This window comes from Talpa occidentalis, unplaced genomic scaffold, assembly GCF_014898055.3.
Source record: "Talpa occidentalis isolate TD23 unplaced genomic scaffold, MPIMG_talOcc4v2.1 talOcc4.17, whole genome shotgun sequence".
NCBI lineage: Eukaryota > Metazoa > Chordata > Mammalia > Eulipotyphla > Talpidae > Talpa > Talpa occidentalis.
In genome coordinates, this window is record NW_023601754.1 from 22,361,370 (window position 1) to 22,375,635 (window position 14,266).

At 49.4% G+C, this 14,266-nt stretch overlaps 1 protein-coding gene across 1 annotated transcript in view; it reads left to right on the plus strand.

Annotated features, from left to right (window-relative positions):
- The window catches only part of ABCC11 (ATP binding cassette subfamily C member 11), a 59,556-nt gene extending 48,284 nt beyond the window's left edge, over positions 1-11,272 (plus strand). The window contains exons 23-29 of the mRNA XM_037518076.1: positions 1,408-1,497; positions 2,827-3,016; positions 4,156-4,315; positions 7,414-7,492; positions 8,779-8,892; positions 10,890-11,054; positions 11,180-11,272. Of these exons, the coding sequence (XP_037373973.1) occupies positions 1,408-1,497; positions 2,827-3,016; positions 4,156-4,315; positions 7,414-7,492; positions 8,779-8,892; positions 10,890-11,054; positions 11,180-11,272 (891 nt within the window). The remainder of the gene's footprint in view (positions 1-1,407; positions 1,498-2,826; positions 3,017-4,155; positions 4,316-7,413; positions 7,493-8,778; positions 8,893-10,889; positions 11,055-11,179) is intronic.
- Positions 11,273-14,266: the final 2,994 nt, after the last annotated feature.

A 14,266-nucleotide genomic window follows, 5' to 3' on the forward strand; every position in this document is an offset into this window, starting at 1 on the left:
ACACAATTCCTTTGACTTAAGCAAGCCTCCCTAGAGCCCAGGCTGTCAGAGACCTGAAGATAACAGAGGGTGTGCCAGCGAGGGAGAAAGAGGACCAACTGTTAGTGAGTCAGCCAGCCATATCTGACATGGAAGAAAGGCTTCTCCTGACCCCCCCCCCCCCCCGTCTCCTTTCCCAATGTAAGCCACTTTGGGATGCACACACCTTCCCTGACTGACCCTGGGATTTTCCTGCCCTTCGCCTACCCTTTGCTTCAGCCACAGTCAAATGGCATGGAGAGCCCGGGACGTAACTGCTGTTCTACTTCTGAGACCTCGTCTCCTCAGTGGGGAGCAACTTTCTTGGTGACCTATAGGCTGTTAAGCCCCATATCTCCTTAAAATGTGACTCCAGTGCCACCTCCTTCAGGAATCCTTTCCTGGCCCTCATCTGGTGACTGTCTTGGAGCCCCAGTGGCCTCTGTGCTCACTTCCATTGTGGGGCGCAACCTGTGTGCTGCTGTTCTCTGTTGGCCTGTCTCCCCAAGGACTGGGCGCTCCTTGAGGGCAGGACGAGTGTGTGTTGGGATACAGAGCCAGGCCTGGCACCTGGCAGAGCGCTCCCTGCCAGAGCCTGCTGAGTGAATGTCTAATAACTCGCTGCCCAGGACTCTCTGCATGTCTGCTTTGCTCACATCTTGGGTCAAGGTGATGCAGAGCATAAGGCTGGGCTCCCGGTTTCCAGGGGCTTCTGTGTGTGTCATCTCCTCTCTTTGGGTCTCAGTTCCCTGAGCTGTGGTGCCTCCTGAAAGTCCCTGAGGCTCTTCTTAGCCTGTGTTTCCCTGAAGGCAGAGTCTGAGACAGGGGCTTAGATATGGGCAGATTATTTGGGAGAAGCTCCCGGTAAACAGGTCTGAGGGGGATGGAAAGTGAGACAGGGAAAGAGGAACCCCATCACAGAGCGTTGCCGGGGTCTTGGTCACCATGGCTCAACTCTACTGAGCCCCCCCGAGATGCATACGGGATGCTCAGGTTGTCCCCTGAAGGTTGGGAGTGGGTGCCTTCATCTACCAACTCCTGTATCCATTAGTTGGGGTCGCTCCCAAGCGCTGCAGCTCCTTGCGTTCTGGGCTGCATGGTACATGGGCTGTATGGGCTCCTGTGGTGTGGATAAGAGTTTGGGCAGCAGACAGACATACAGAGGTTACTTGAGGCAGAACATGTTGGAGAGAATCTCGTTCTGAGCAGCCTCGGCAGCTGCAGCTAAACTCAGAAGGGCTGGGGCACCAGAGGCCTCCACTCCGTTCTTGCAGGAGACTTCTTGGCTTGAGGAGTCACACAGGGGAGCAGCCACTAGTGGTTTCAGGACCATTGAGCCTCAGCTCACCCTCAGTAGCCTCTTGACTACCTGACACTTCTTCATTTCAGCTGGCAGCCAACTTCCAGGCGACTTCCAGGATAGGTACAGAGACAGAGGCGCACTTCACTGCCGTGGAGAAGATACTGCAGTACATGAAGGTGGGTTTGATGTTCTGGAAGTCTCCAAATCCAACCCCGGGGCTCAGCCTCCACGGCCTCTGCAAGTCCAGCACCCTGGGGCTTGGAGATGTTCCCAGGAGCCCCTGGCTCCTCCACCCTACCTTCCTGGACCATCTCAGAAACTCTTTCATTGGCTCATTTTGACCACATCCTTCACCGTGTTCCTGAATATTGACCTTTTTAGAAATAAGGGATTTGTCCAAGTATAAAAATAACTATAATGAGTATATTAGCATTGCTCCTGTTTTTGTCATGATAGTAAAAAGCACCGATTTTGGAGCCAGATCATCTGGGTTCAAATTAAACTCTGTCACTTGAAGCAACTGTGAAAACTTAGCAACTTATTTCACCTCTTTCCCATCTCTGTAAAGGGAAAGATCATTAAATGATGTAATATGTAAAGCACTTAGCACAGTGCCTGACTCCTAGAAATACTTGATAATGTTAACTGTTATTAGGATCGAGACCTTTCTATGGGGCAGGCACTATGCTACTCCTTTGATATAAATTATATCATGGAATCACAAAGCAATTTTATAAGTTGATTGAATTGTTATCCCCATTATTCAGAAGAGGGAAGTGAGCTTGGCCAGGCTGAGTATCTTGCTCAAGATCACACAACTCTCTCAAGTCAGGTCCACTGCCCGTTATGTGAGCGGAATCTGTGAATCACGGGGCTTGGATTTAACCCTGAGAGATCATCTCGGGACAGCACACTGGCCGTGGAGAGAGTAACTCTAGGTAGCCACGTGACCCTCCTTCTCCTCTGCATCTTTCCTCCCAACACACCCAGCTGTGCTGACACGGAGTAAAGGCTTTGATTTGAGTCCGAGCTCATGCATACATCAGCTCTGTGATTGTAAGCAGGTCATTCCACCTGCTTGGAGCCTCTATTTCCTTGCCTGTGAAATGCATCTAAAAACACCTACCTTATAGGGCAAGTTAGAGAGCTCTAAACAAGCCCTTCAGGGGAGAGTTAGCTCTATTGTCCTTATTGTCATTATTTCAGATTCCATTTCTCTAGAGCCTCACACAATACATTAGAAAAAATCCTCTATGGTAATAACAAGGGGGAGGAGCTATATCGTCTCCTCACTCATCTGGGATAAAGTTATGTGCATCTCAGGTGAGTGAGGGCTGGGGGGATATCCCTCTCAGCGTGTTCCTCTGATCTCAGCTGGAGACAGCACCACGGTGAGGGGCAGGTTGTGGGGTCACATATCCAACAGTTGGTAACCGGTGGGTCAGCAGGGGATGGACAGAGATTGAAGATAACTATTGATTTCTTCTTCATTCTTTAAAATAAAGATATGTGTCCCTGAGGCTCCTTTACACGTGGAAGGCACAAGCTGTCCAAGTGGGTGGCCACAGCATGGGGAAATCACCTTCCAGAATTATCAGATGAAATACAGAGACAACACACCCATTGTTCTCAAAGGCATCAGCCTGACAATCCGGGGACAAGAAATGGTGGGCATCGTGGGAAGAACCGGCTCTGGTGAGTGGAGTGCCCCTGGGCATCCCTGTCTTCAACTTTGGCTTTGGGTGTTAGACCTGTTTTGGGGCATGTGTTCACTCAGTGACCCCACAAACATTTTTTTTCACCAATTTTTTTTAAAGATTTATTTTATTTATACAAGAACGGGGGTACAGGCCAGATGCACAGGAGGGTGAGAGGATTCATCAGAGAGAGTGGGGAGCAGAACAGGCAGACTGATGAAATACACAGCTGAGGGGAGCAGCGGGAGAGACAGGAGAGGTCTGCTGCGCCATGTGGGACCCTTGCAGGCCGGCTGGGATCGAACTGGTGCTGCGGAGGCTGCAGACAGATTCACAGTGCTGCTCTCAACTTCCTGCGCCACCAGGGGAGGCCTTCACCAATATTTTTTATTGATGCCATGATTAGCAAAAAAAAGCAGAGGTTCTGCTTCCAGATTACCTCTTCCCATAGTTTTCAAACTCACAGTTGTAGATCTAATACTATCTAAGATCTAATAGACTGAGGCTATTTAATAGAGCTAAGACTATGTCAAGGATGGAAGCAAGTTCAAGCTAGAGGAGGTTGAAAACTCAATTGACTTTGGGGCTTGACAAGTATCACAGATGAGAGAGAGGGCCCTGGAGTTGATGCCTGGGAGGCGGGGAGGGCGGTGTGGAAACTGGAGAGCAGTTCTCGCTCAAGGAAGCAGCGACCCTCAGCCGGGTTTCTTGCTACCTGGGGGGAACAGGACCAATGTTGCCCTTCCATGAGTTTCAAGAAAATCCTGCAATTTGAATTTTTACATCGACTCTGCATTTTTTCAAAACCCTGGCAAAGAATTGGAAAAATAGCAGGAATACTGTGTTTTGTGAAATGAAACAAACATGTGGCTTGGGTTACCCGCAGCCTCTGTCAGGTTCTCTGGCCTAGGCTATAAGAAAACTGCTCAAGACTCTGGGAGCCACTTGGAGCAGACTGCAGCCTCCTTCTGCCCTGGGAGGGGGGGCGCTCACCACGACAGGAGGGCTCACCATGACAGGGGCTCACCATGACAAGGAATGGGCGAGTTGGGGAGGGGGCAGGCAAACACCAGGTGTGAGCCGTGTTGCCCTTGAGCAGACTCGGGGACTGAGTCCTCCTTGTTTCTTGCCCTACAGGAAAGTCCTCCTTGGGGGTGGCCCTCTTCCGCCTGGTGGAGCCCATGGCAGGTCGGATTCTCATCGATGGTGTGGACATCTGCACCATTGGCCTGGAGGACCTGCGGTCCAAGCTCTCGGTTATCCCTCAGGACCCCATCCTGCTCTCAGGAACCATCAGGCAAGTGTTACGCCAGAGGCCAGACTGGGGTGGGGTGGGCCCAGGAGAAGTCGAGAAACCAGGATGCTGGGTCTGGGCTGTCTCTGCTTAGCTGGTGGCCATTGCCCCAATTTCTAGGCCTCTACCCTCTCCTTGGTCTCTTAGGGCTACCTACCCACCTCACTCAGGTGTCGCTGAGGACTGAGTGAGACTCTCAATGATGCAAGAGCACGTTGCAGACTATCATGTCCTCAGAAGCATAGCCTAATTTTATTTTTTACAACCTGCTGGGATCGGTTGGATGTCAACTCATCATTACACATCAGCTCTGCGGCTGGCATGTTCTTTTGCGTCTGCATGTGACTTATTCCTTTCTTCCACCGCCGGGTAAAGCCATGGACTTTGTAAGCTGGCCCAAGGAAGCCCTTCTTCAGCAGGCTCACATTAGTGACAAATGGTCCAGGGAGGCCAGTCAATAGAGCTGCCAGAACTGGGCCTTTCCGCCTTCTTGTCACACTGTCCATTTTCTCAGCAGTCAACTTGGGGACCTGGCTTCATCCACAGTGGTGCTTCTGCTACTCAGTGCTGTGTGGAAGTACCAAAGTGTGATTCTGACATGACTGATACATTCAAAGTGAAGCCAGGTCTCCCATGTTTCAGGGATGTTTGAGCAGTATTTTCAGAGATAAGTTGATAAACCAATCCCCGGAACTCCACCTATTCATTTGTTCATTCACTCATTCATTTAACTTGCCTTGTCTGAACCTCAGCCAGGCCCAGAGAGCATTTGATGAGTGACCACAGCCCCTGCTCTCCCCAGGAGCTCACATGTAGTTGGGGTGGTGGTTGTAGACATCCCAGACCCCACACATTATTATACAGGAGGTAATTGCTAGATCAGAGATTAGAACAAAGGACTAGGGGAGCCCAGAGTTGGACAAACAATTCTTGGAGAATACAGAAAGGGACTTCTGATGAGGTCTTAACTGATAAGTCAGAGCTAGTTCATCAGAGAAAGGGGTGGACATCTTCCCAGGAGAGTTTATAATATGTTCCCAGAGAGAAAACATTTTGTGATGGAGTTCTGTATTAAGGTGGAACTGCTGTGCTGGGAATGGGAGCAGTAAAATACACAAACTAACATTTTTTGAGCATTTATTTGCGCTAGCTTTCAATGTCACTGTCCCAGCCTTCAGGTAGGCACTGCTAGTATTCCCCTTCATAGAAGAGGCTGAACCTGGAAAGGAAAAGCAGCAGGTATGGGGGCATGACCAGGAAGATGGTAAAGATGAGACATGAGCCATTAATCCAGCCCTATCGTCTGTGGGGTACCCTTCCTGCTGAGGAAGAAATGTGGACTAGATGCCAAGAGACCTGGGTTCTCTACCCTCAACGGGTCTGTCTAATTCTGAGCATTTTTGATTCCAGTCTGTCCCTCATACTGATCTGTGGTATGGCCTTAAATGAACCATTTAACACTAAGTCATAATTTCCTAATTAATAAAGGGAGTCTAGCTCTCAAAAGAGCTGGTGTGAAAATGCTTTGGACATTATTGAATGTCACGTCTCTAGGCTTTCCACCTGCTGCTTCTTTAACAGAATCCAGCTCTGCTCACAAGATGTGTGTGGTTGCCAGATGAGGAAGGATAAAGTAGAGGTCAAGAACAGGTTCCAGTGAGAGCTGAGTGGTTGCATAACAGGGGAGTGTTTATAACTTTGCCCATACCACATACAAGTGCAAAGGTGTAAAGTCCAGACAATTCCTAACCTGAGGTTAACTGCCCAGGATGATCAGTTAGGATTCTTCCCACTGCAAGAGGCCAAACAAAAAGAAAAACAATCCCAGCACAATGAGCTACCACTTCATATGCATTAGAATGGCCATAATTTAAAAAGGCAGAAAAAGGAACGTAATAGTGAGCATGTAAAAGACCAGACTCCTCATGCACTGCTGGGGGGTATGTAAAATGGTGCTGCCATGGTGGAGGGCAATTCATTAGTCCCTCCAAAAGTTAGATATAAAATCACCATGTAAGCCTGGATTTTCACCTCTGTTTCTAACGAATTTAAAATAGGGACTTGAACAAATGTTTATATACCCCAGTGTACACAGCACAGCAGCTAAAAGTCTGAAGCCCAAGTGTCTATCTACAGATGAACAGATAAACAAAATATGATATGTACATATAATGGAATATTATGCAGCCATGAAAGGAACTGAAATTTTAACATGGCTAGACCTTCAAGTCAGACACAGAAAGACAAATATTGTATAGTCTTACAGAAATAAGTTTCCTGGAATAGGTACAGTCATAGAGATAGAAAGTAAAATAAGCCTTGTCAGGGAGGGATAAGAGGAGATTTTTTTATTGGGTAGAACTTGCTGGGGGTGGTGGGTTTTGGTGGATGGTTATACAACATTGTGAATGTACTGAATCGTATTCTTACAAATGATTAGAATGATAAATAATATGTATAGTCTGTCTCTGTCTGTCTCTCTTTCCCCCCAACTCTGCCCCATCCACATCAAATGGCTTAAGCAAAAGCACCTCTATTGTCCACAGTACTGGGAAGGCCAAGGCTGACCCAAGGATCCATTCCCCTCCCCAGCTTGGTCGTGGCTTCATTCTCAAACTTCATACAGGACCCCTAGGAGCTCTGTGTGTCCCAACCTTGATTCAAAATGGTTGCGGCTTCTCATATTCTGTCAGTGAGAAAGAGCTAGCCTCTTTTGGGGTGCTTGCCTTGAAAGCCCTGAGCTGCACTCCCATCGGACCCCTTCCCGCTCCCAATCTAACCTTGGTGGGAGCAATTGCACCTGTGAATTAGCTAATTCGCAAGTCACTTGCTCCACCCCTGCAGCTGGTGGAAAAGCCCCTGGACCATGTGGGCGTAAGGGCTGGGGAGGAGGTGGCCCCCAAACAAAACTTGTGGGCTGCTGCCTGCAGAAGGAATGGGTGCTGGGAAGACACAAGAAATGGCAGCCTTCAGCGGCTCCCTGGGGTTCCCTGGACCCACCAGCCAGCTCTAACCATACTCAGACATTTACTGCCTGTGGCATGGAGCACTTGGGGGCTGGGCATGGTGGCTGAACACAGCTTTTTCCTCTCACCTGGCAGATTCAACCTAGACCCCTTTGATTGCTACACAGATGAGCAGATCTGGGAAGTCTTGGAGAAGACATTCCTGACCAAGATGGTAAGTGGCTCCAAGACCTATTGCTTGGTCTTGCCTCTGCAACTGGGACACCCCGCTTGGCTGCTCCAGATGTTGCTGCCTTGGGCTTGGATCCTTTAACATCATGGTGATTCCTGAATAAAGGCTGAAGGACACCACAGTGAGCCAGGCAATTTCTTGGCTCAGGGGACACAGAAAGGCAAAGTTGGGCCTCAGAGCTTACCTTCAATGGGAGGCAAGGCCAGCAAAGGAACACACAAGGTACTTCCAGAGGGTGGTGGGCTGTGCAGGTAGTAACAAGACCAACAGACACATCATTGAGGGAGCTGCTACTTTATGGGGCCAGGTGGTCTTTAAGGATAGGATATATGAATGGAGACCAAACATTGAAGGGGCAGTTGGGTATATAGTAGAGCTTTGAGAGAACTTTCTTGGCACAGGAATTAATGTGCAGAGGCCCTGGGAAATAGGGGTGGAAGGGGGACAGCTATGGATGAGAAATGTTATATGGCACAAAGGAAACATGGTTGGGCCTCCCTGGTGATTCAAGGGGTTAAGACGCAGCACTATGAAGCTATCCGCAGCCACTGCAGCACAAGTTTGATCCCCAGCCAGGGAGGTGACCCACATGGTGCAGCAGACCTCTCCTGGCTCGCCGGCTGCTCCCCTCAGCAGTGTATTTCAGTGGATCCACCTGTTCTACTTCCCACTCTGTCTCTGGTGAACCCTCTTATCCCCTGCACCTCTGGCCTGTACCCCAGTTCTTGTATGTATTAATAAATAAATCTTAAATAAAACAAAACAAAACAAAGGAAACATGGATACCAGGGCTAACCAGAAGCAGGTTTAATGCACAGTGCTGACTCAGCGGATTCACATCCCAAAGCCGAGGCCCGTCTGTAGGAAGTCAGGAGCTTATATACACTTTCAGTATCTACAAGGTTCTAGATGGGTTTGCATTGGCAGCTATATATGGTCAGATAGGATGTGGCTGCATACCAAGGGATGAGTAAAGGGTTGTCGTCATGGGACCCCAGGTCCATCCTGCCTCATGGTGGTACATGGTCTAACATGAAGCAAGATTCATATATCAGGGACTAAGTTGCATACTAGGAACTGAGCAAAAAGTTGTTACTAAGGTCCCAAGGCTGCTTATCTCGGGTCACAATGCTTCAGAAAGACGGCTGGCTGGCTGGAGAGACCCAGGCAGTGTTATAAAGTGAGATGGGAGTAGCCTGCGGGGGTCAGCTTAAGTCTCGCCCCACCCTGGCTGACGTGGCCTGTCTCTTATCGTCCCGGTATTATAGATCTCCAAGTTCCCCCGGAAGCTGCTTGCAGAAGTCGTGGAAAATGGCAACAACTTCTCTGTGGGAGAAAGGCAGCTGCTGTGCATCGCCCGGGCCCTCCTTCGCAACTCCAAGGTGAGGTGGGGTGGAGGGCACACATGGGGTTTCTCCAGGGCTCCATGCACGGGACTGTTGGCGGATTCTCCCTCTGTCACCACAGGGCAGGGCTCTGTGCTGGCTGTCCTTTCCACAGGCACCCAAAGAGTTTGCCCATCCCACAGGACACCACTGCGCACATGACCATGGTGTGGCGCGGCAGGTTGTGGGGCTCAGCCTGGGCTCCCGTCAAACCCCGCCAACCTGCAGAGAAGCAGAAATGGCCACGCTAGGACCAAATAATGATGCTCTTTTCCTGCAGAAAACTCAAAGAGTAGAAACATATCAATTTAAAAATTATCTCCTGGACTTTCTTTTAAAAAGTTGTCTTTATGGGCCTCCCCGGTGGTGCAGCGGTTGAGCGCTGGGTTGCGAAGCTGCCCGCAGCCTCTGCAGCACCAGTTCGATCCCCGGCTGCTCCCCGGCCACCGGGTGAGGGTCCCACATGACACGCAGACCTCTCCTCCTGCCGCCCGCTGCTCCCCTCAGCAGTGTACTTCGGTCCTTCTGCCTGCTCTGCTCCCCGCTCTGGCTCTGGTGAATTCTCTCACCCTCCCGCGCTTCTGACTGTACCCAGTGCTTGTATAAATAAATAAATAAATCTTTAAAAAAAAAAAGCTGTCTTTATTAGAATGAGGAGTCAGATGGCAGCTGTTTAAGGGCCAAATGACATATTTTTACAAAGTTACATCTGACTTTATTTCTTGGACATTTCCAAGTACTTTGCCAATAATTTCAGGTAATTGACTACCTGGGCTAGTTATTAGTGAGGCTGCACACAAGCAGGGCCCTATGCACACACAGGTACATGCACCTCTCTGCACTCACACGTACTCATACATGCAGACACATGCAACACCCTTCCACACCCTCACATGCACACAGGTGCACACAAATGCACAATCTTCTCCATCCACATGTGCACAGCAAGTACGCTGGTAATATAGGTGTACACAAAAGTACACAATCTATCCACACCCACACATACACACTGTGCTCACATCTTCTCCACACTCATGCACAAAACATGCACCCGTCCATATATCTTCTCCACAATCACATAACATGTACACACAGGTGCACACATGTATACACATAAGCACACAGGTGCACACACACAGCACACACTGTGATAGATTAATGATAAATGTGGAAGTGCTGGTGCAGCCTGCAGCGCTGTGCGGTGGGAGGAGGCCAATCTCAGTGGGGTCCGAAGGAGGGAGAAGCTTTAGAGGAGCTAGAACTTTCCCGTCTCCTTAATGGAGATGAAAGGTGGGGTTCGCAGAATGTAGGGAACACTTGCTTAGCTTCTCAGTTCCTTGTTTCATATTTACTCCGCCATCGGATGCCAGTTACTCTCTCCATATTGCGTCAGCAGGCTGAGTCACGACCTGATGATTTTTGTCGTGTCTGCAGACCACGTCTCCCATAAGTGACTTGTGTCCCTCTTTGTACAAATGGTCTTATCTTAGGTCGTCACACTTGTGAACTCATACTTTCCGTGCTCGTTATATTTTCCTAAAGCATAGTGTCAATGAAATAAATATGCAAATGTGGAAGCAACAAGCATGTTCATCCACACACTGGCTCTCCTTCTTCTTGTGCCGCCCAGAACACGCGCCCTCTTCAGGGACTGTTGCTCCACATTAATTCACGCAAATAGGAAGGCGGTTAATAAAACAAGAAGTTGCCACGGGGACATTTAAATCTTCAGGAACTTAGTTCTCTGGTTACTAAAAACAGCTCTTGGTTGAGACCTAATCTTTTTTTCATAACATCATGGATAAATAGCAGGAGCCGAGAGAGTGGGCAGTGTCTTTGAATAGCCTTTGAACCATGCACAGAGCGGGTTTTGAACTCAGTCTAGATGGCTCGTTTTCCAGCAAGAGGACTTGGCAAATTAGTGGTAGACCCAGGACTAGCCCCGGGGGTCGGGCTTGGGGAGATGGCCTTCAGCTCTGTTTCATATCCACCAGATCATCCTCATTGACGAAGCCACAGCTTCCATTGATATGGAGACCGACGCCCTGATCCAGCGCACCATCCGAGAGGCCTTCCAGGGCTGCACGGTGCTGGTCATAGCGCACAGAGTCACCACTGTCCTCAACTGTGACCGCATCCTGGTTATGGCCAACGGGAAGGTGAGAGCTGCACCTGGGGCTGGTGGGGGAATGGGTGCTCAGGCTGGTTCCACGCGAGGCCTTTGGTCCTTCGAGGCTGAGCTCAGCTGTGTCCTGGTCCCTCTCATCCTTTCCCCACCTGCCAGGTTGTAGAGTTCGACAAGCCTGAAGTCCTGCAGGGGCAGCCCGGGTCCATGTTTGCAACCCTGATGCAAACAGCCAGTTCTTCACTGAGCTGAGGAGAAGTGGCGATGTCACAGAGTTGGGACCGAGCGCACCAAGTTTCCTGGAGGCAGCCGAGAGGCCTGCAGGCTACGACCTTCTTCTGCAGAGATGGCTACTTCACTAGAAAGCAGAACTCAAATGGCTTGATGGGTGCTGGCAGTGGGGTGGAAGAAGAGATTGAGGCAGCAAAACCGGGACGAGGTCACTCTTTAGCTCCCCTAAACTGAGAACACCAGTACGGTCTGAGACCATGAGGCCAAATGATCATGTGCGTCTTTTTAACTTATAGTTTTCTGATCTGTTAAAAGTGTTGTACTAATTTTGTAAAAAAATAAATAGAAGTAAGAAAAAGTCGCATTTATTGTTCTCCTTTCTATGTTGGCTAGTCCTTTGGCAGCAGAAAACAAAAACTCTCAGAAAAGGGACTTCATTGGCTCACGTAGTGGAGAAATCCAAAAAACGTTCCAGGTTGGGGTGCTAGTATCAAAAGGAGGTCTGCCTTGTGGATGCCCTCTCATCTTCTCTCAGCTCTGCTTTCCTTTGTTTGTCTTCATTTTCTCACTTTCTGCCCTTCACAGTGGTATCTGGCTACCAGCAGGTCTACACTCATACCTCCTGTCAGTTCAGCACTTCACCCCCGCCCCCCTTTCCTGGTAATTCTAGCAAAGCTTCCAGGGCTAAATCTCATTGGGCAGACTTGGGTCACATGCTCAGCCCTGAATCAACCGCACGCTGGGCTGTTGGATGCAGTGAGTCATGTGTTCATACCTGGGCCTGGGGATGCAGTCAGCTGCCTTGAATCATGTGGACTAAGAATGGAAGGGGTTGTTTCTCCCAGGTGAGACTGGGGTGCTCCTCCTACATGAAGGAGGAATGGATTTGGTGGCTGGGAAGACTCCAAACAGTAGCTGTCTACCACACATTTGTTCATTGATTAGGAGCAAGTGCGTGGAATAAAGAGCTAACTTATCACATGTGCTTACTGGAAGCAAGGTGATTGGTTGCCCGTCCATCCCCCTGTGTTTATAGATCTATTAAAAGGTAATTATATTAATTTACTTCTAGGGAAACCTCATTGTTGGGGGCAGATATATTTCAAAATGATCTCTTCTTGTTTTCAGATTATGGTGTCTGGGTTTGCCATAAGAAAAATCAATTCTGCAAACAATTTTTCCAATTCTGTTTCTTGCACTGGGCTAGATGCTGGGGCTGTCATGATATCCCAGCCTTCATAGAATTTGGGATCTCTTGAGAGTAAATGAGCAGTAAGCAAGTAAACAGGTGGTTCCAGAATCAGTGACAAGACGTAAGAACAGGCCATAGGAGATGAGGACAGAGCACACTCCCTGGTGGGTGTGAGCTTGTGCTTTCGTAAGATCTGAGAAGTGAACAAACATTTGTTCAGATGAAGTGGATTGGGGCAAGAAAGAACGTTCCAGATAGAGAGAACAACAAACAGCTCTCTGTGGGAGTGACCCATGACAGGGGTTGATACAATCCTTGGACCAAACAGTAGACAAGCCTGGGTCCTGGAGTTACTGGCATGTGTCCACCACCTGCTGTGCCCTTCCTGGGGTGCATAGGCAGCAATGGCCTCTGCTCCTGGGAATGTCTTCTCTCTCTTAGCAATCTCTCTGCCCAGTTTCTCCATTCCCTCTCAATACTTGCCTTTTACTACTTAGGCCCCGAAGAACACTTGGGAGCACCAACTTCTGACCATCACAACTCAGCATGGTCTCATGGTCTGTATGTTAAAGATGACTCTACACACACCGCCCTGGCCCCTACTTCTCTGATGCAACATTCAACCTGCTGCTCCTGCCCTGACACTTGACCCAACTGTCCTCCCCTAGGCCAAGTTTAGCTACCATGTTTTCCTCAAATTAGCCAGCAGATGGCAGACTCCTCCCAAAAATGCAAGGAAGGCCTCTGGGGCTGCAGGTCTCCCTATACCAGCGAAGTGATGAACACAGGATCAGAGCACAGAGGTAAAGCCCATTTCCACTTGACCTTGGGGGACTCATCCCACCTCCCTAGTCCCATTTCCAGCAGCAGCCTCTCCTCCTGGAACTCAGATATGGTTGCATTTTAAAAATCCAAAGAGTTTTTGAAATGCCAATATCCACTCTGAGTTCTGCTCTTTCTGATTCACGGGTTTGGGGAGGCAATTGAGCATGGAGATTTTTAAAGCTTTAGGTGAATCCCCATGAAACACCCAAAGTCACCCACCCCGTCGTGGGTGACGCTCAAACAGGGTTGGCCCAAAGCGGAGCCTCAGAGGCCGGAGAGTGGCCACAAGTATAAAGCACCTGCTGGTGGAGACCCACAGGAAAGGGGCAGAAAGGGCCCAGCAAATCTGGGAAGAAAAGAGCAAAATAAAAATCAAGATAAAGGCTGCCATTGTCAACCTCCCCACGGGTCCCTCACCCACGTCTATTTCTCTATTTCAAGTGTCTCCTTCCATGTCCCCCAAGTCCCTGGTCCAAGTCCAAGGCTGAGAAGCAAGCGTGGCTTCTTCACCTGTCCCTCCGCTCCATGTGCCTCCTGCAGGTCTCCTTCTGGCTCCCTTTCCCCTCCTCCCAGAATCTTCTCTAGTTTCTTCCAGCTCAGCTCCACCCTTCCTTAGGGTGAGGCAGGGAACATGGAATCTCCCCTTTCCCTGGGGATTACCCCATTACACTTACTCACTTATTAATAGTTTGTGATTTTTGCATTTTCTTTACATCCCGGTGGGGAGAGGAGCATAGTATTTTTAACGCCCAAGGATTCTAAGGGCTTTACTTCGTCCCAACTAAGGACAGACTAAACGTCCTTCTGGTCAAGAGCGGTGGACGGATTTCAGCGCTGTGGATGTGGGTCACAGTGACAGCGGCCAAGGGCAGATCAAAAGTCCAGCTCTGCCCTGGCCCCATTGCCAGCTCTGGACACTCCATTTTAAGAGCAACACTGTGAAATGGAGGCTCTTCAGAGCACGACCACTAGGGGGGGCCTGAAAACCATGTTGTGAG